This window comes from Macrosteles quadrilineatus, unplaced genomic scaffold, assembly GCF_028750875.1.
Source record: "Macrosteles quadrilineatus isolate MER2022 unplaced genomic scaffold, UCM_ALF_1.0 Scaffold_5__1_contigs__length_97177068, whole genome shotgun sequence".
In the NCBI taxonomy this organism is placed as follows: Eukaryota; Metazoa; Arthropoda; class Insecta; order Hemiptera; family Cicadellidae; genus Macrosteles; species Macrosteles quadrilineatus.
This window is the reverse complement of record NW_026542598.1, coordinates 1,841,391-1,862,539: the sequence shown is the minus strand read 5'-3', so window position 1 is coordinate 1,862,539 and position 21,149 is coordinate 1,841,391. Positions and strand designations below refer to the sequence as shown.

The window sequence follows — 21,149 nt, the reverse complement described above, 5'->3', positions numbered from 1 at the left end:
GAAGAATTATATGTTTGTTAAATTTATAATGTAGGATTTATTAAAGTATTTTGGAGAATAATTATCAAGATAATGAATAGTTATACAACCTTCACTCATAAAAACGGAGATCTATTTATGTCAGGAAATATTAAAGACAACAACATAGGTATAGTATTAAAAAATATATCTGATTGTTACTCTCAAATCAATGCTAATTTATTACTAGATGAAAGATGTGTGTAAGATATGTGAAATATGAAAACCTTTGCAATGGTGACTCTGTAACCACATCAACCAATCAGAATGCTTACCACTTTGTTGCATGGAAACATAAGTTGTTTACATGTTCTTATTCTTCTTCTTCTTGTTACACTGCTCAATATTTAGTTTGGTTTGTTTTGAAACAATCAATACGGTAGACATAATCTTTGCTTATAGAACTTGGTGTTTGTGTATTTTCTTTTCTTATAAGGTTTAAGTTTAATTTTACTTATATTTTAATTTATTTGTGATGGAAAATACAATTTTATCTAGGTCTGAAATTGAAGTTTTTGTCAGTAACCTAAACATCTCTCAATTAGATTCTGTTGGAAGTTTAAGGTAAGTAAATTTCAACAAATCCTCTTTTGCTTTATACATATTTATGTAATGTTAACTTATTTGCATGAAATGCCAAATCAGGAAATAACCTTCTAAGTGGAAGTAATTGATCTATAAATATATTGTAGCTTAATTATTCTAGTGTTGTTATTATTCTATATATTATAATTATTCTTGTGCGATGTCTAAAATTATTACCAAAATTCAAGTTATTAAATTTTTGTAATATACAGTAATATAAACCTGAGACAAGGCAATAAAATATTAAATTAACCTATAGTTCTCAAAGTAAGGGGGTTGCTTCCTTCACCGTAGTATAACTTAAGTTTTATCGGTTAAGCACTTTGGTTTCTGTCCTACATTTACTATTAGGACTATATTAGGAATTTACTCCTCTTTCTTTTAGTTTAGTTGTATTGTGTTAGGTAAGTTTTTTTCACCTGAGGACGGGATCAGATTCTAGATCCCGAAACGTTGTGTATTGTTTTTTACCATCGTGATGAAAAATGTCCGCAATAAACCTTTGAACAACAGGAATTTACTATTAGGACATTAACTACCAGTTGATGAAACTGTTCTAAACTAAACATAACCTTAACAAAACATGCAGTATATGTGAGTAAATGTAGGACAGAAACTAAAGTACAGCCGTTTTAACCAAGGAGAACTTATACTGATGATACCGGTCCTACTTCCTCACTTAATTACCCTTTCAGTATCTTTTGCTTTCGATAACTTACATGGTTCATCAAAGTAGCCTAATCAACTAACTAGTCCTTGTATATAACCAAGCTGTTGTGAAGTTCATTCTACACTTCTCCTAACACTTGCTAATCTTAATTTATCTTCACATTTTACTAAGTCATCATAATCATAGAAAGTCTTAAAATTTACTGGGATGAAATAGAGTGTATCCTCCTTGTACCCTATTTTGTGTGTAGCTGTTCCTCCTACATATGTGTCAAATTTAAAGGTTTTGTTTGGATTCCATTTTCAACATCATAGTAACTACCAACATCAGTTAATCAGCATTCTGGGTTGTTGTTGCTGTAAATAGTTGTAAATTCCATACAGTACTGTAGTTAAACAATAAAACATGTTGTTTTACCTTATTGAACAACTAGCTGGCCCGACAGACGTCGTCCTGTCCTAATGTGGTTTTATGTCAAATGCTCGTTCATTTTCAAGATGAGCTCGTTCGCATGCCTTCAGTTACATTTGACAACAAATATTCGTAAAAAACAAATGGAATAGAAACCTATTTGATAGCTCTCATTTGTTATGCATAGATTTGTTTTTAAAAATTAGGTTATCATTACAACAGCTGTTTCCTTAATTTAATTTAATCAAGAATAAATGACAAACATGGCATGGTAAACAAAATAAAACATTTTTCCATAAGATTAACTGTAAACTGCAAAGGGCCATAGGACGCTTCCCTTAAGGGTTTTTGAAACGGAAACAGGCTATTATGTTATTCTAGTACCTAAGGAAGATCCCTGTAAATTGTCATGCCAATTGGTTCAGTAGGTAGTTTTCAGTTATAAACGCTGTAACTAACACAACCTTATTCTTTTTTAAATTAAGATTACTATTTTTTTATGAGTGACAGGTTTTAAATGACGATGGTTAGAAGTTAGACTGATGTTGAGGCGGGGTTGGGGTTGAGTATGCAAAATTATTCGGACGCACTTTCTCTTTTGATTGTTGTTAAGGACACTTTGGACAGTAAGAAAACGCATGTTGCCACGATCGGCGTTGGTCGAGTACCAATATGGCTGCCATCCAATATGGCGGACCACCTCACTTGACCTTGATCGAGAAAAATGCAAATAACTCCATAGTTTTTCGACCGATTTTGATAATTTTTTCATTGTTGAAAAAAAGAAGAAATTTGCTTTAAGAGTCTCCATTACACTTATAGTGATATCCCGTTTAAAAAAGTGATAAATTGGATTTTAATAAAGATTTTACTTTTAAAACGGATTAAATATACATTGAGGTGATTATATTTGAGTTTTTACTGACGAAATATGTCCGAACTCAACCTGTAGCTGCTTGGGTAACAAAAACGTAATTATCCTTTATCATTTAATAACCAAAATCTAATAATTTGTAATTTAATAATCCATATATTATTAATGGTATTAATTTACAACGAAACACAATTGGAGAAGGTACGTTTTGAAAAAAGAGCAATGCAAGAAAAATTTCATGTAACGATTGGGTAAACAGATTTTTTAGTGTAATTCGGCCCTGCTGAGTACAAATCTGCGTGTTGCCAAAGCGAAATTTGAACCGGAAGTGCGGTATCCAAGATGGCGGCCAGACCCTGTTTGCCCCATTACTATTTTGTTATTTGGTCTAAAATATTGGTTTAAACATCTGAATAGAGGTTTTCTCAGGTGCAAAACACATTGCAATACTCAAAATCTACTTACATCAACTTTTAAGAGCATATGTTCCAAGATGGCGCCCTAAAACTCTGTTTACGCATATCTCTCTTCTTAGTTGGCCTAAAATAATAGTTTTAACATCTGCATAGGGGTTTTATCGGATTGAAAACACATTTCAATACTCAAAATCTACTTACATCAACTTTTAAGAGCATATGTTCCAAGATGGCACCCAAGATGGCGTCCTAAAACTCTGTTTTCGCATATCTCTCTTATTAGTTGGCCAAAAATAATAATTTAAACGTCTGCATAGGGGTTTTATTGGAATGCCGAACACATTTCAATACTCAAAACGTAATCACAACAACCCTTGAGGTAATATTTTCCAAGATGGCACACAATATGGCCGCCAAAAAATTCTGTTTCCGTATATCTGCCTTGTTTGTTTGTTTGAAATTATTATTTAAACGTCCATAAAGGGTTTTCTTCTGATGCCAAATGGATTGAAACACTTATTATATACTTCATACGATTGTGTAGGACCTAGGTTCTAACATCAGCTGCCAAAACTTCTGTCCTTGGAAGAGAACAAGAAATATGAGAAAAAGGCTATCTAAGAGAAAATAAATTGTTAATTGCAATATTTAAAAAAAGATATGAACAAAATGAATGAACCGTTTAAAAGGGTCAAACATTGTCGAGAACGGTAGCACAGTTTTGGTGCAAGTCTTTCGATTCTTCTTGCGCATTTACATTGTAGATATACACTTGGATAAACAATTACATCCTAGGATATCTTTCGAGGCTTTTGGGACTGTTAAGGATCTCACAAGGATGGGATGTACTGGTGTCAGTGAAGCCCCCAGCTATATGACTCGGAGCCATCTTCACCGGTCGGACAAGATGAGCATTTTCCAACACGTTCAAATGGAACGTTTTTAAAATTTTCAGTACAACAAATCATTTAGTTTGTAAAACCATTGAGGATAGTATCTGAACATCGTGTCTTTGCCTAATGACATCTTAGGAATCACAGTACATTACCTTTTGGAGGCTGGGGTTACGTTTTTTTTTTCATAACAACAATTAAGGTGTATAGCCTCATCCCTGCTGGATACGTCTTTGTCCACCTGTTCAGGTGAGAGATCTCCAGATACAACAACTTCAATCGTCCCAAAATTATGATGGAAAACTTCTTGCGAGATGAAGAGGGCGAGATCAGCTTTGTTTTCCTCAGAGCTAAATCATTGTTTCAATCTTTTGGCTGTGGATATTTCCTCAGGATATTGTCCATCATAACTTTAAAGCGCTTGAAACGCATCTTCTTTTTGGTGTTATAAAAAATCAGGAAGCCTTGCCTCCAACACGTAATGTACGGTGACTGCAACTCCTAAGATGTCGTTAGGTAAAGACACGATCTTTAGTAGGGGCATACTATCATCAATGGTTTTACAAACTAAATGATTTGTTGTACTGAAAATTTTGAAAACATTCCATTAGAACGTGTTGAAAACTTCTCATGTTGTCCGACCGGTGAAGATGGCTCCGAGTCATATAGCTGGGGGCTTCACTGACACCAGTACATCCCATCCTTGTGAGATCCTTGTCAGTCCCAAAAGCCTCCACAGATATCCTAGGATGTAATTGTTTATCCAAGTGTATATCTACAATGTAAACGAGCAAGAAGAGTCGAAGGACTTGCATCAAACTGTGCTACCGTTCTCGACAATGTTTGGAAGCTGATGTTAGAACCTAGGTTCTACACAATCGTATGAAGTATATAATGAGTGTTTCAATCCATTTGGCGTCAGAAGAAAAGCCTTTATGGACATTTAAATGATAATTTCAAACAAACAAACAAGGCAGATATACGGAAACCGAGTTTTTTGGCGACCATATAGTGTGTCATCTTGGAAAATATTACCTCAAGGGTGGTTGTGATTACGTTTTGAGTATTGAAATGTGTTCGGCATTCCAATAAAACCCCTATGCAGACGTTTAAATTATTATTTTTGGCCAACTAATAAGAGAGATATGGGAAAACAGAGTTTTAGGACGCCATCTTGGAACATATGCTCTTAAAAGTTGATGTAAGTAGATTTTGAGTATTGCAATGTGTTTGCAATCCGATAAAACCCCTATGCAGATGTTAAAACTATTATTTTAGGCCAACTAAGAAGAGAGATGTGCGTAAACAGAGTTTTAGGACGCCATCTTGGAACATATGCCCTTAAAAGTTGATGTAAGTAGATTTTGAGTATTGCAATGTGTTTTGCACCTGAGAAAAACTCTATTCAGATGTTTAAACCAATATTTTAGGCCAAATAACAAAAGAGTAATGGGGCAAACAGGGTCTGGCCGCCATACCGCACTTCCGGTTCAAATTTCGCTTTGGCAACACGCAGATTTGTACTCAGCAGGGCCGAATTACCCTAAAAAATCTGTTTACCCAATCGTTACATGAAGTTTTTCTTGCATTGCTCTTTTTTAAAAACGTACCTTCTCCAATTGTGTTTCGTTGTAAATTAATACCATTAATAATATATGGATTATTAAAATACAAATTATTAGATTTTGGTTATTAAATGATAAAGGATAATTACGTTTTTGTTACCCAAGCAGCTACAGGTTGAGTTCGAACATATTTCGTCAGTAAAAACTCAAATATAATCACCTCAATGTATATTTAATCAGTTTTAAAAGTAAAATCTTTATTAAAATCCAATTTATCACTTTTTTAAACGGGATATCACTATAAGTGTAATGGAGACTCTTAAAGCAAATTTCTTCTTCTTTTCAACAATAAAAGAATTATCAAAATCGGTTGAAAAATGATGGAGTTATTTGCATTTTTCTCGATCAAGGTCAAGTCATGTGGTCCGCCATATTGGATGGCAGCCATATTGGTACTCGACCAACGCCGATCGTGGCAACATGCGTTTTCTTACTGTCCAAAGTGTCCTTAACAACAATCAAAAGAGAAAGTGCGTCCGAATAATTTTGCATACTCAACCCCAACCACGGCCTGGTCTAGATATGTTAGGCCTATTTAAAAAGTTTTTTTGATGGTTTGACACTTGATTTTACTTACCGTACAGTATTTGTGTAAAGTTTATATTTTACATGAATTGCTTCAAAACCAAAATGTACAGCTGGTTTGAAAACCACAAGAGACTTCACATGCTCTATCAAGAGGCTTTGCTGGAAACAATAAACAACAGCAATGAAACAATAAAAGAAACTTTTCTCCTGCATGGGAAGGTTAGTTGTTTATAAATCTATAAGGTGTGTTTGTATCCAACCATACTCCTTTGCACTCCTTGTGAGTATTTAGTATCACTAATAATAAGTCAATTATAACTAAGAAATAGGACAATTTCTAACAAATTTGCTAAAATTTCAAATAGAAAAAACAATTAAGCACAAACATCTATACAGTCGAACCTCAATTGCAAGTGGCCCTTGATATCGATCGATTTCGATTGGACACTCTAATCATCATCAGACCCAATAGGCGAATGATAAGAATCTTAATGGCGTCCCTACTTATACCCTATTGGCTACCGGAAGCACCGGCCAATACATTTTTATAAGTACAACTGGAATCAAAATGTATTTGTTCATTAATCAACTTATTTCTATTTTTACAATTTTCCTTATAAATACACAATTCTTCCCAAGCATTCATTACATATCCTTTCTTACAATTCTTTAAAATATCTAGACTATCCTTGATTTTTCCTAGTGAGTGGCCATTTTGTAACAGGTGTTGTGCGACATTTGATCTTTCCGGTTTGTTGTTCCTCCACGCAGGTATGTGGTTTTTGAAGCGGTTAACGAAGTTCACAGTCTGTCCAATGTAGAAGTTATCACAATCGTTACAATTGATTTCATAGATGCCCGAAGCGTCGAATTTGTATATTTGTCATCTGTTTTGTATATTTACCGTCTTGTGAGTAACAGTATAAGCGTAAATATATGTTTTAAGTGTTATAAGACGTTTCTTTTATTTACTTTCCGTATTTTCACATACCGTACCTTAATTGCATGTTATTGCAAAACCTCAATAAGAAGTGGACTTTGGTAACAAGTCTTATTTGACAATCTTCATGAGTTTTTTAATGCAACTAAGATAATTAATTAGGTACATTTATTTAAATAAAAAAAAACACCTCTAGTTCATGCTCCTGGAAAGGTTTGTTAAAAGTGTACAAATGTGGTTTTATTCATGTAGCCTACTTAATAATATCTTAGTCCTTAAAAAATTAGTAAAATGTATTATTTAAAATTTATTTGTTGAATAATAAATATGAAAAAAAAAAAAATTAACATACCAAAGGCACCCCTGTTATGCTTGAAACACAAATCTGAAAATATCTCTCTAAACTTAAAACCAACTTCATTCACGCAATCAGGATGTTCACTACCTTACTTTATTAAACAAAAATTCTTAACTAAAACATTTAGGATGACAAAGTATTTTTTTTTAATTTCAGATAAAAGATTTAGTCTACGAGGCAATCTGCTTGTCTGTTTGGAGGCTCAATATTTTCCCACTACTTTGCAAAGCTGAAATTGAAAAGGAAAAAGTCTTCCCTGTATTTGTTGTGGTAAGTACTTAAAGTAAAACTTTTGCAATTAATGGCTAAATTGAGTAAACTTGTAAAGAAGTGATTTTGACCATCTGAATAATTTGGATGTAAAAGGGACAACAGTATAATGAAGACAGAAAAATGTTGAAAAAATGGGGCAAGATGCTCCGATAGAGGGGATGCGATACTCTCCTACAATCACTGTGCACCATTCGGTGGGGATAGGTCCAGTGGCATTAGGAAGTGATGAGCACCTGCTGGATAGGTGTGCTGAGCCACCGGTCTGGGACCCCACACGGATATCTTGTCGTATACCACCAGGCCAGTAAGGACAAACGCTAGGACTGATCCAACCACTGATGCCTTGCCTCCGCCAGACCCTGAATACGAGCCTGGAGCCACTACCTGGTAGGAGGACTACGAAACCAGGATCAAAATTGTGTATATTTGTAAATAGAAAACCTGTGTTAAGGGATATAGAGAGGATTGAATAAACACAAAGAGTAAGAAACTCAATTCTTTCACTTAGGGACTCTTACCACCCTTGGACAAGGTCTAGTGCTTTGGAGTTTTAAGCTAGTTAATTACTATTTTGTTTGGCATTTTAAATTGTTTCTCGCAATCAGAATCACATTTCTAAAGGATTTTTAATTAAATTTATGTTTCTTTGTGTTTATCAAAATATACAAAGACGTATATATTTTATTACAGAATTATTGTTTCAAAAAAACGTAAACTCCTTCTATCATGACACTATGCTTCCAAGGTATTGGAAAAAGTCAACCTCCTCGTCTTTCTTTCTTAATTCAAAGGTTTTAGCTAATCTAGTCTGTAACAAAGCATCTTGCATTTATGGTAATCAAAACTGTTATGCCTTCCCAATGTAGCTGTATCATGAAGCGACAGCGTTTGGGTTGCTCGAGTCGTTGGCGTTTCACTCAGACTGTGTTGAGAGTCTGCAAGACTCAGCTGTGGAGCTGCTCGACTATTGTGTGCACAACATTCTACAAGTTATTAACAGGTAAACACCTACACTTAGATTGAAACTGTAAGTATTTCACATTTGTATATTCATCAAATAATCCCGTCCCAGCAAACTTGCAGACTGAACAAATTTCTATTTGACATAAAAATTAAAAAGTAAATGTCCTGGGGGTAGGTCTTTCCATGTCACCTACAGTAATATGTTCTCTCGCATAAGGGAGATACTAAAACCAATAAAATGTTTCCAATAGTGAATAAAGGAATCTAAATTCCTATAGCAGTGTTCCCCAAACTTTATGTCTATAGCACCCAGCTTAAGGTTGGTCGCAAAAATATTCTGTATTTATGGTTATTTTATCTAATACTTCTTTTCAACTATATCAGATGTGCTTTTTAAAGATAAACCCTTGTGAAAAACACCTGTTAACTTTCAAATGGTGATTTTTTTCTTTTCTTTTAGATGTTTTTATATTCAAAAGAATGACATTGAAATATTTAAGATGTTTTTTGGTTGGAGTAGTACAATTTAAGGGAAAAGCCTTAGTTGTTTTTTTTAACAGTGGAAACTTAAAACGCCTTACAGCAGAAAATGGGTTAAATCAAAATTTCCCAAAAACTGCTATCTTGCTATCATAGTTCTTCAAATTTCTTAACAACGACCATACTTTAAATAGAGGTATAATTTGGCTTTTTGACGATATTGTGAGAAGTTTTAATTATTCACCATGATGATTAGAGATGTTCCTCGAGTGCTAAAGGACAAGTTGGGTGACTTGAGTTCTTCAGAAGAACTGAGGCACCATGAGGCTACCATTCTGCACAACATCGGGCTGTGCAGTGTCTGTGTGCTGCGGTACATCGCAGAGGCTTTTGAAATGTGAGTGAATAGAGTTGTCAATTGGTTTTCAAGATTGTCTTTTTAAAAATGTATCATTCTTGAAAGTGAGGGCCCAATAGTTCTCAACTAGTATATACAATTATTTATCCAGTTCGTTTTAGCACATTGAGGCACAGTTTATATTTATATTTATCTTACCTTTATGGCCAAAGCAAGATCCAATCTACAATAAATATACAAAGATGTTGTGTTCTAACTTATTAAGTAAATGTAACAGGTCACAAATTGTCCACCACTAACAATTGAAATGGGATGCTGCTGGATGTATTTTTTTACCAAAATTTGAGTGAAGGATAAGTGTAGAGTGAAGTAAGTTCTTCACAAGTTCAGCCTTAAGTATAGTTTTTTTTCTGACTTAAGCCAGCAGATTATTTAGCCTGAATTATGCATTAAAAGCCCAATGATTAAGGACACCAGGGTTCAGTTTGGAACCATCAAATATTATTTTCATTAGGATCAAACTAGCAACCCTTCTGATACTTCGCAAATGCATCTTTAACCTCTTAGCTGCTAGTGCCTTATGGGCTAGTTTTCCTTTTACTTTGGCATAACCTCTTACTAAAGTCGATCGGTTGTAATTCACATTGATCAATTATCAACCTTTGACTATGGATAGGAGTGATAAAACTATTCAAAGTCAATGGTATGACTCAAACACCTTACTTACTTTACTTTAGATAAATTAGTGACAAATAAATATTAATTTTAATAATTGACTAACTAACTTATCAACGTTGGGACTGTTTTTCTTTAGACTACCTCTGGGCATTTCTTCTCGATTCTACAATCATCATGATGTTCCGATGTTGTTATGCAAAGTCCTAGAACTATCACCATGGTACACATCGGACTTGGACGGAGGGCGGTATCAATTCGTTGGTATGTCTGAAATAGAGTTATCAAAAGATTTTATTAAAAAAGTTAAGAGGATAACACATGGACTTTTTTAGAACTTTTACAATTTAAAAATTATGTAGATGGATTAAATGGATATCACTTTGAGTCTTTGAAGAAGGCTTACAACTTAAAACTCTGCTATAACGAAGGTGTGAGAACAATCTCTTTAGTAACAAAAAAATAGCCCCTGTGACTTATATTGTCGTCAGGGGCGAATATAAGGGGGCCCAGGGGGCCTAGGCCTCCCCCCAAAATAATAGATATGATGAAAAAATAGGTACCATAATATGATTTATTTATCATGAATCATGCGCAAAGTCATCACCGTGGCAGACAGGGATATTTTGTGTGAGTTCGGGTTGATTCAGTAAAGTAAAGGTTACATTTTGCACAAATTACCGCAGAAAAACCGAGATAAAGTATCATCTCAGCGCGTGTCTACTTGAAATGACTTAACCTAACCTTAAATTAATCTCGGCCCCCCCAAAAAAAATATTCTATATCCGCCACTGATTGTCGCATTGTTTCATTATTTTTAGATCACCATTCACCCCATAAGCCAGTAACGGTATGGTGACAGGCAGTCCAGGTTTTTATAAAAAATGTAGGGAATATAAAAAAATTTATCGATAATTGAAACCACCGGTTAATAAAGCCTCTTTCAGGGTTGCCACACAGTTTTTGAGGCAATTATTTGTGACTTTTCCTGACCAGTCTGAGGAATTTGTCCTGATTCTTCGGAACCGCGGGGTTTGAAATAAAGAAAAATTATGTTATTTTTTTAATGCAACCTCCTCCATCCCCATGGTTGCCCATCGCTCACCTTTTTATTTAAAAAATAAATAAACAATGTGTTACAATCGTAAAAATTTAAAACAATTGCCACTATAGTCATGAAAAACAAGGAACTTACATTAACTTTACTAAATTATTAATAGTAAATTAACATATAAAAATATTGTGAGTACAATATCAGAAGTAACAATAAAAACTTTAAACTAAGCACTTAAAACATGAATAAAATAGCTTTAACAACAAAGCTTGGTAAGAAATTAAACAATCATGTTTTTAAATATTAAGAAAAGTAACTTTAAATAATAATTGATATTAATTTGATTAATAATTTGAATATCAATTAAAGAAGCCTCATGTAATTAATATTCAGAAAGTTCTGTACAGTAATAAAAAGCCTCTTACTGTAAAAAAAATAATAATAATAAATAATTTAACTATTGTACGCAATCCAATCAATTTTTTCTGATCTGAGCTGCAATGAAAATTTAGACGTGTGCCACTGCAAACTTTTGTGACTTTTTTCCTATTTTTTCCTGTCTTAAGACACTTTTTTAAACATTTTCCTGACCAAAACCCAAAAATCCTGACTTTTAATGTCTGTGGCAACCCTGTATTTAACAAGACTGTGTAAATTAGCCAAAATATTCACAGCTTCATGTAAAAAATATTTAAAAAAATATTAAATTAGCTTTTGAACAGCCAAGCATTGATTCCAAGGATTTAAAGATTAAGTTTATTTGTGCAATAAAGTTCAAAGTCAGTTTATTCGATTTCAATTATTATAACCAATTAATAATGCTGTTCTACAATGCAGACGGAAACTGGAAGTCTCGTTATGAGACTGGAGAAGACGAGCCTTTGAACAAAAGTGAGGGACAAATATGGTTATGCCTTAGACAAGTGTTGCTGGATCAAAGGTTTCTGCAGTATTACGAGATGAGTGACTTCCGCAGACATCAGCTGTGTAAGGTAAGCTGCAGTTAATACCTCGAACAAATTTTGATAAACTAGTGGTTGGTCATGCTTGGAAAAATGCCTTCGAACTAATAAATTGGTCTTTTACTATTTTCCACTCTATTATCAGGTGATCGTCTTCAATTTTTTTGCTGTGCAAGACCATCAGCTTGTAAGAGATATTGACAAGCAATTTTGATGTAACATAGAGCAAAAGGGTCTAAAGATTTTTTTGAGGATAGCAACTGCATGGGAATGAGTCCAAACTCAGCCAACTGGCACAAGGCTTTTGTGTATCCTGTACCAGTTTGGACTCTTTCCCATGCAGGTAAGCCTGCTATCGTCACAAAGAATCCTAAAAATGTCTATAAATACACGTTTTATTTCCTATCAAAGTTTGCAGAGCTTGAATTCTATAAGATTACCTTTGTAGTCGTAAATAAAAAACTACAGGCTACAACAACAAATGTACTCTAATAAAATGTTGATAGTTGAGATAAGTAATATCTACAGCCAGAAACTTTTGTAATTGTAATTAAGGTTTAAATAGTCAGGTCAATAGAGTTAGTAAATGGTTATACGTTACTCTACAGTTGCTTCCACTGAACGATTTTGGTTCCTTAACAAAGTGATAGAATAAGTAATGTTGCTTAAGCACTATGACTGAAGCGTAATTAGAATATAGAGAGAGTTTCTACTGACGATTTATTTTATTTTATCACTACCACTAAAGTGTATAGTGACACAATGAGTCGAGTTTGAACATAGACATTAGATAAGTCAAATAAACGTGTTTTTGTGGTTTTAGAGTTTGTTACTTACATTTTTTGTTTTTCTCAGCACTTTTTGCCATTCTTGCTTAAAGTTCAAGGCGCTTGCAAAAACTACAATAGATTCAAACATCTAACTCTTCATGGTAAAAAATTGTTTGTAAAGTTAACTACTACGTTTGTCTTCAATGGCACTGCATGTTCCAGCTGATCAGCTACCTACATGACGAACTCCTGGACCAGCTGTCTCCTTTGGTAGAGTTGAAGCATTGGTTGTGTCAGCTGTCTGTAGCTCAGGTGCCACCACCTCAGTCCAGACCTCTTATACTGGAACTGTACTCTCAGGTAGCGAAATTTACTGGAAGTATGATCTTTATTGAATGTCTTGGTCATTTTAGACAACTCAACCTCATTTCTAGTAATAAAGAAGTGAGTTTTAGGAATGGAAATCAGAAGTTGGGTGATTAAAGATAGTTTCAGTGGGAACGTAGTTAGGTCAAGGAGTCAAGGTGATTTGAAAAAATGAGAAGAGATAGTTCATTGTAGAACAAAGTGGAGGGTGATTGGGGGAATGGGGCAGAGAGGAAGTTGTATAGATGATGAACAACGGGTTATCTAGATGGAGTATGAAGCTGAAATGTGGATGGATAGGAGAAAACGGAGAGGCCAACACCTATAAATATCCGGAACAAAGAAAGAAATGTATATGTACTAACTAGAGCTTTTAGAATTTGTTTTGTTTACCATTTGAAATATGTTTATCACAAAAAATTTTCAGTATCGAGAGAAACTTCTACAGAAGCACAGTGGCAATTGGGAGAAGCTGGCAGCTAAACTGGGAAGATTCCTGGAGAATCTTGACATCTCTCAGATCCAAGACATTGCAAAAGGGTGAGTCGGTGTCTTTAACAGGGTTATGTTTCATGAGGTTGTTACAACTGAGTGTGTCCATGTGTTGTATACCTAACTATGTGAGCAGCTCATTCAACTATGCTCCTGTACCATCATCCTAAATTAGATTGAATACTCAAAACTTCAGTGTCTAATGTCAATGTAATTTAGTTTCTAAACTATAGGTCGGCCGCTTAGAAAACGACCTCCTCCAGCATTGGTTTAGCATTAGCGCGCAGGTCGTTTTCTAAGCGGCCGAGCTATAGAACTGTAAAGGGGGTTGAGACTAAAGTTCTGAAACTTTCACTCGGGAAGCCAACATAATTGAGGAAAAATCAGAGGAGAAAGGCTAAGCAAACCAACCATGATAATAAACATGCTTTTGTCTTAAATTACTAAGGGGCGGTTCACGAGCTCGGGACTTCATAGTCCGCGACCAGACGTTGGTCCCGGACTATATAAGCGACGACCAAAAAATGGGTTCACGAGTCAGAGCCTAATGATGTGAAAGCCGGGCCCATTGTAGGTCAAGACCAAATCCATAGCGGAGCCTAATGACAGGGATTCGCAGGGAATTTCTGTTGAGACGTTGGTAACAACCAGTAACAACAGTCTGGAAACACATGTGAAGCCACTGCTGTTGACATACGCACTTCCATACAATAGGATGATCGTGAAAAAGGGCTGAACCAAAACGTCCAAACCGATTATTTTTCCCGTATTTCATTGTCCCAATGCTCGCCTATGATAATCTATCTAAGTTTATTTATTTATAAACACAACAATCCACGTTTGTGTCAGATAATGGAAGTCTTTAGAGAAATATATTTTTCTGTGTGCATTATTATAATTCAATTAAGATGCATGATATAAAATAACCGGGTAGGCCTATTTATAACCGGATGAATGCCTATTTTGCATAAATGCCCGATAATTAAGGATGGTGATTTTTGGATAGGATAATTTTAACTAAACTTATTTAAATGGTACAATTATTGAAACTAAAATGTATTTAGAGGTACTGATTATTAGATATAAAAGTCGTATGTGTGTGCTAGATTTAATCGTGGCTGTAAACAAAGAATATTCTTTCCGTTATTCTTCCACTCTATAATAATCTAACTGTAAAATGTTGAAAATAATATTCTGCAATTAGCTCGTAATATTATTTATGTTAACAGCTATGGTTTTTAATTTACATTTTGTGTTGTTGCGATTTTTAAAATCAGTTTCATTACAATGCGTTTATATTTACTAGGTAGGAAGGATTTACTTATATTATACAAGCGTTAGATATTCATTGGAACTATACAGCGTGGATATATAAGGAGCGTTAGATATTCATTGTTTGCTGATGATGTCAAGCTATACCAGACAATAAGAACAGATGATGACTTTCGTTTGCTGCAGGCTTCGCTCCACCAACTCTCCAATTGGTGTGATTCAAACCTGATGGAAATAAATCCTTCCAAGTCCAAGCACATTACTTTTCATAGAACAAAATCTCCAATTGCCAAGGACCTGTACTTGGGTGGTGATCTCATTGAAAGGTGCAATATTGTGAGAGATCTTGGTGTGTATATGGATTCCTCTCTGAACTTCAGTACTCACATTGATGGTATTTGTTGGTATTTACTCAGGGGAGGTATAGAAGAGGCTACGATGACAGCTGTGGGCTTCTTATTAGCTGAGGGAACGCCATTACCATAACAAAACTGTTGATAGCCATCGGCCTCGGTGGTCTAATGGTTAGCGTGCCGGGCTAATATTCTGTAGGTCCCGGGTTCGAATCCCGCTGGTAGTATTAACTTTTTGTCCAAGATTTTTTTATTATCAGCAAGTTTGGTTGGTTTGGTTCGGTTATTACAGTTTAATTTTATTATTAAGTCTTTATAAAATTTTAATTGAGCAATTTCTAGTTTTATTTAATAAACAGAATTATTTTTCCGATTACTAAACTTTTGTTATATTATTTCTTTATCAGCAAGTTTGGTTAGTTCAGTTAGGTTATGATAGTTAAATTTTATAATTAAAAAATAATAAAATTGAATTTGAGGCATTTATAATTTTATTTAATGAACAGAACTATTTTTGCGATTAGTAAACCTTCTTTGCCAAAGTGCTCTCTACTACAGCGCTGTTCACGGAGGAATTTTGAACTAAATGCCTCATTCGTACCTCCCCTAAGTCAGACCCGTATTTGTTTAAGAGCATCAAGGATGATGGGTTTGGTCTTTAGGCTGGGAAAATTCGGCCTCAACACCCGGACTATGACATTGTTATACAAGTCATTAGTTAGACCGATCCTGGAATATGCTTCCTCGATATGGTCTCCATATCAGCTGGGACAAATTGATAAGCTTCAGTCAATACAGAGAAGATTCATAAGAATACTGGGAGTGAAGAATGGCTATGCCTACAGAGAGGTTCCTATTGCCGAGCTCGAAATCAACCTAAGTTTACCGTCTCTGTCTTCTAGACGCCTGATTGCTGATTTGGTATTTCTCTATAAGCTGATAAATGGAGTTACTGATTGCCCCTACCTGCTTCATCTGGTCAACTTCAGGACCCCTTCACCTACCAGAGCACAATGCCTTTTTGAGCTGAAACTCAGAAGCACTAACTACCTTCGTCATAGTCCTATTCCTAGAATGCTGAGAGCTGGTAACGAGGTCTCAGGGTGTCTACCAGATTTCTCAAATGGAATTCCCGACTTTTTCCCGACTTTTCATTACCATTTTTATTTAAATCCCGACCAAAAACTCGGTCCATTCTCCATGTTACTACACCTTTTTCCGTCTCGCGGTCACGGTACCTTCGTCAACATATGTTGTCACTTGCGACACAGCGAATTCACTGACGATCGAAACGAATCACATACCAAGAATATCCCATATCAAATGTTGGGGTGTGTGAAGCAGCAACAAATTTTAATGTGACTCGATTCAAAGCAACACGGCATTTTTCTATTCATACTTGTCAATGGAATGAAATATTTGTTTTCAATCATGCATTAGAAGAAACATCAGTGAGCTTCTTGCCTATTTCATAATTTTACTTGCATTATCATGTTGTTCAGCATGTTACCTATTTTATTTTATTGATTTAATAAATATAAAGATATGTTTTGGTGTAAACAAACAAAAACCTTTGCAAGATTTATACTGAATCTTTCAATTGGTTTACATTGATAAAATAAGAGGATAGAATCAGACCTACAAGGTATACATAATTTCTTGTATGGCGAAGCAATGTCTCAGTGTATGCCATGTAATTGAATGGTAATAACTTGTATGGCTAAGCAATGTCTCAGTGAATAGCTTATATAAATTAATGTCAATAATTTGAATAGTGTCAATAAATTACTGTATATGGATACTGATAGTCAAAGTAACAGTATCAATGTAACAGTCAACTACGTATTTTGATACTGATTCAATAATGTATTTGGATACTGATTCAATATCGTATTTGGATACTGATTCAATAAATGAGATCTTGGAATACTAACTGTTCATGGACTATATATCTTGGAAACTATTATTTATGCAAAAAATATTACAAAAACTCAGGTATCAAACAAAATTAGTCATAATTATAACACTCGTTCTCAATCTCAAATTGATAGACACAATCTAGAATTTTATAAAAAGAAAACAAAATTCGCAGGAAATAAATTTATGTCCCATCTTCCAAAAATACTTCTAACTGAAAATGATACAAAAAAGTTTAAAACTTGTCTGAAACAGTATTTGATTAAAATTGCCCCTTATTCTCTTGAAGAGTTTTGGGAGAACAAATAAAATAGATATTCTGTCTTATTTTTAGTTCTTAAATGTAAAACATTTTATTTTGTAAGATCTGACTCTATTCCTGTACAATTGTACTTAAATGAATAAAGGATATTTTGATTTGATTTGATTTGATTAAATTATGGATACTGGTTCAAAAACGTATGGATACTGATCTAAAAACATATTTGGATAGGCTACTGACTTCATAATGTATGGATACTGATTCAAAAACGTATATGGATACTGATTCAATAATGTATATTATGAATACTGACTCAATAATGTATGAATCAGGAATATAAGTTCCAGAAAGTTTTTTAAAATTTTTGGGACCCGTTCATCCCTAATTTTGAAAGGTTAGATTATTCCCGACCTTCGGCCGAAATTCATTACTTTTTCACGACTTTTCCCGACCTTTCAAAATCCCCGACTTTTTCCCGATTTTCCCGGAATTCCCGACTAGTAGACACCCTGGGTCTGCAATCTGGTGGATTTCTTCTCGGACTCCTTGGGTACGTTTAGACGCTCAGTCCTCTACTTGGAGCAGTGATAGATGGAAAGTCTTCTTTAAGTACAGTACGAAGTGGCTGGGTCTGTTGGGGGGTGGAATTGAGCTTCTGTGTAGTGCTGGGTGTTTGGTGGCTGCGTTAAAGGGCCACATCTAAGTGTTTGACGTTTGTGTTTTTTTTTTAGTGGGGGCATGGTCTCCTCACTTTTCATAGTTTTCTTTCAATATAATGTAGTGTGTTTGTTATCTTTTGGTAGCTGCGTTAAAGGGCTACACCAGTGTCTGTGAGGGCATGGTCTCCTTACTTTTCCTCCAAACCCACTTCTCCTAATTATTAATGGTGCCATCTGTTCTGCTACTGTATTTTTAATCATGTAATATAATGCTGTAAATAATTATGTTATCTTTGAGTATCCTCTTTATTATCTGTTGCTATTGTATTGAATAATTATTGTTTTTTTTGTAGTGCTTGCTTATTAAACTTGTAAATTACCTGTAAATACTTGTAAATAATGATTGATTCACAACCAAAAGTTACAAGTGCTGATACAGTCATGTTATTGTTATGTAATTTCCAACTTTCTATTTATATTTGTTGCACTGCATTGAATATTATATTGTTATGGTTGTTTTGCTATGCATTTTAGAATTGTAAATTGTTATTCTTGTTATTGTTATTGTTTATTATTGTTATTGTTATTGTATTTTCATCTTGATGTAGACAAATTGGTTTAACCGTGGGAAATAAATGAAATGAAATAAATGAAATGAAATGAAATTATATTTACTAGTAGGAAAACATAGTTTTTTTCTTTGGGCATAGTTTCGAACTGAAAATTTGATTTGTTCTGCTTTCATTACCAAACAAATAGCTACCATCCAAACTTTACTAACATTAAATAAATCACCAGTTTCTCGATGAAAAGTGCCATCAGCCAAAAATATAAGTGCAACTGACATTTCTTTTTCAATTTAGAATACTGTAATGGATTTTGCTGTCGGGAAATCCGTGCCTTGGAGTGAACGCCTCAAATGTCTCATTGACGGCATCTTTGGACACATTTTAATCTATCTTTAAATTCATCAAGTCATAAAAGGGTTTTAGTCATGATAACGAGCTGGTCCTATGCGAAGTAGTGGAGTGATGGTACATAATTGTTAACATAATACAGTATAGATATTTCATAGTCATATTCAATACACACGGCGACCAGCAAGTAGCCTACAACACAAGACGGTGATATCACCGCGAACCGTACTCAACGACTGATGGTTTGCTTGATTTTTCCCACGGCAAAAAACTATTTCTGATAATTATGTTGGATAACGATGGTTTAACTGTGGCTGATTAGTTATATTTATATTCTACGCATAATTTTGTCGTTAAAATTGTAATAACATGGGGTTTATCAGTAAAATATCTTTGTTATGATACTACTTTGTTACGTGCATAATTTATCTGTCGTTTTAAGTTGTTTGATGATTTTTTCATGTTTTATGATCCTTTTTACCATTTTTACATATTTTTTAAATATGGTGTTGTGGGTAATGAAACTGTTCGGAATTTTTTGAGGAATTATATTTAAACATTAGTTTTTAACAAATAATAAAAATAAAGGAGCTAATTAGATAAAACCGGCATCATGTCACGTTAAACCTGCCTCCTACCAGGTCTGAGTTGGAGACCAAACACCATTGTTCTTTTGGGCCCGAACCATCTCATTTGGGCTCGGACTTGACTCGTGAACCCACCGGGACTAATGATCAGAGCCGGGACTATCTGTAATTGGACTCGTGAACCCAACTTTTAAAACCGGGTTTTATCCCTCCACTAATTGTGAGCCGCCTATCAGTTTGGTTCGCGGCTTATATAGTCTCGAGCTCGTGAACCCGATTTTTTAAGTCGCGGCCCAAATACCGTTTATTTCCGGATTCTGGGTCGGACTAAAATAGTCCCGAGCTCGTGAACCGCCCCTAAGTATCCTATAGGTTAAGCCTGTTAGTTTTGTATGGGCATTAATTTTTTATTTACTTTTTGGTGTTTAATCCACAAACCTTATGACCAGGAAGTCAGGACACATTTTTAATTTTAAGTACTTAACTCAATTAATTTCAAATGATAAATAACACCCCCAGAAGCACAGTCCAAAGCACCTAGAATTGCTAAAAATTCAAAATTCCATTGCAGGGTGGCCACCGCGTATCAGACGTTGGACCTGGTGGAGCCTGAGCCTCCCAGGTGTGCCAACTGTGGTCAGCCGGCCGCCAGACGCTGCTCTCGCTGTAAGGCTGCATGGTACTGCGGCAGGTAATTCAATTATCTCTATATCACACCCAATGCTTCTTGATTTTACTCTCAGTGTCTCAGTCCATTGTTTAGTAATTTACATAGTTATTTTTTCATCATGGCTATGACCTTACCTCAGTTTTATGTGCAAGCAGTTAGTGGATGTGAGTAAATAATTTTAACTATCTAATGTATTTTTTACCTCAGGGAGTGCCAAGTGAAGCAGTGGGAAAAACACAAGATCGCCTGTTTAGTTGTGACACCATAGAAAAAGTTGTAAGTAACTTTGTCAAAATGTATTCCTACAAGTTTTGCATACCACTATATAATTATGTACATAATTTGATTTCAAATATTGAACAATGTATTTTATTTGAATATAACTTATTTTAATAGAATAAAATGGTTTGAATGATTAAGACAAATGTTTCATTATTAGGTACAGATTTGAATAAACCTTATGGTAAAGAAATCAGTCCCTACAGTTAGTTAAGCCCCTTTTTAAGAATCAGAATCAGAATCAAAATACTTTATTCTTGAACATAGAGTACAGAATAGGCGTCAAACATTACAGAGATTTAATTATAAAATAGCATAAAGTTGTTAGGCTTTGAGGCGCTGTCGGTAGTGATGGTTATTACTATGAGGGTTGTTTAGTCCTCACTGGAACATCGATGAAGTTCTCCAGTTCATGAACTCCTCAACTGTGTAGAATGGTCTCTCCACAAGCCAAGCCGATAAGTGTTGTCTGGTGCTGCTTATGCTGGGGCCTTTTACTGTCTCTGGGAGCAGGTTCAGGAA

The 21,149-nt window shown here is 34.7% G+C and overlaps 1 protein-coding gene across 1 annotated transcript; it reads left to right on the top strand.

Annotated features, from left to right (window-relative positions):
- The first annotated feature begins 434 nt into the window (after positions 1 to 434).
- On the top strand, positions 435 to 20,668 carry LOC128993975 (zinc finger MYND domain-containing protein 10-like). Its single transcript, XM_054418124.1, has 11 exons — positions 435 to 582; positions 6,131 to 6,239; positions 7,475 to 7,588; positions 8,458 to 8,591; positions 9,291 to 9,431; positions 10,207 to 10,331; positions 11,959 to 12,113; positions 13,076 to 13,213; positions 13,647 to 13,759; positions 20,250 to 20,369; positions 20,556 to 20,668. Exons 1-11 carry the CDS (start codon positions 494 to 496, stop codon positions 20,614 to 20,616), a joined length of 1,299 nt encoding a protein of 432 aa, XP_054274099.1. The 5' UTR covers positions 435 to 493; the 3' UTR covers positions 20,617 to 20,668.
- The last annotated feature ends 481 nt before the right edge of the window (positions 20,669 to 21,149 follow it).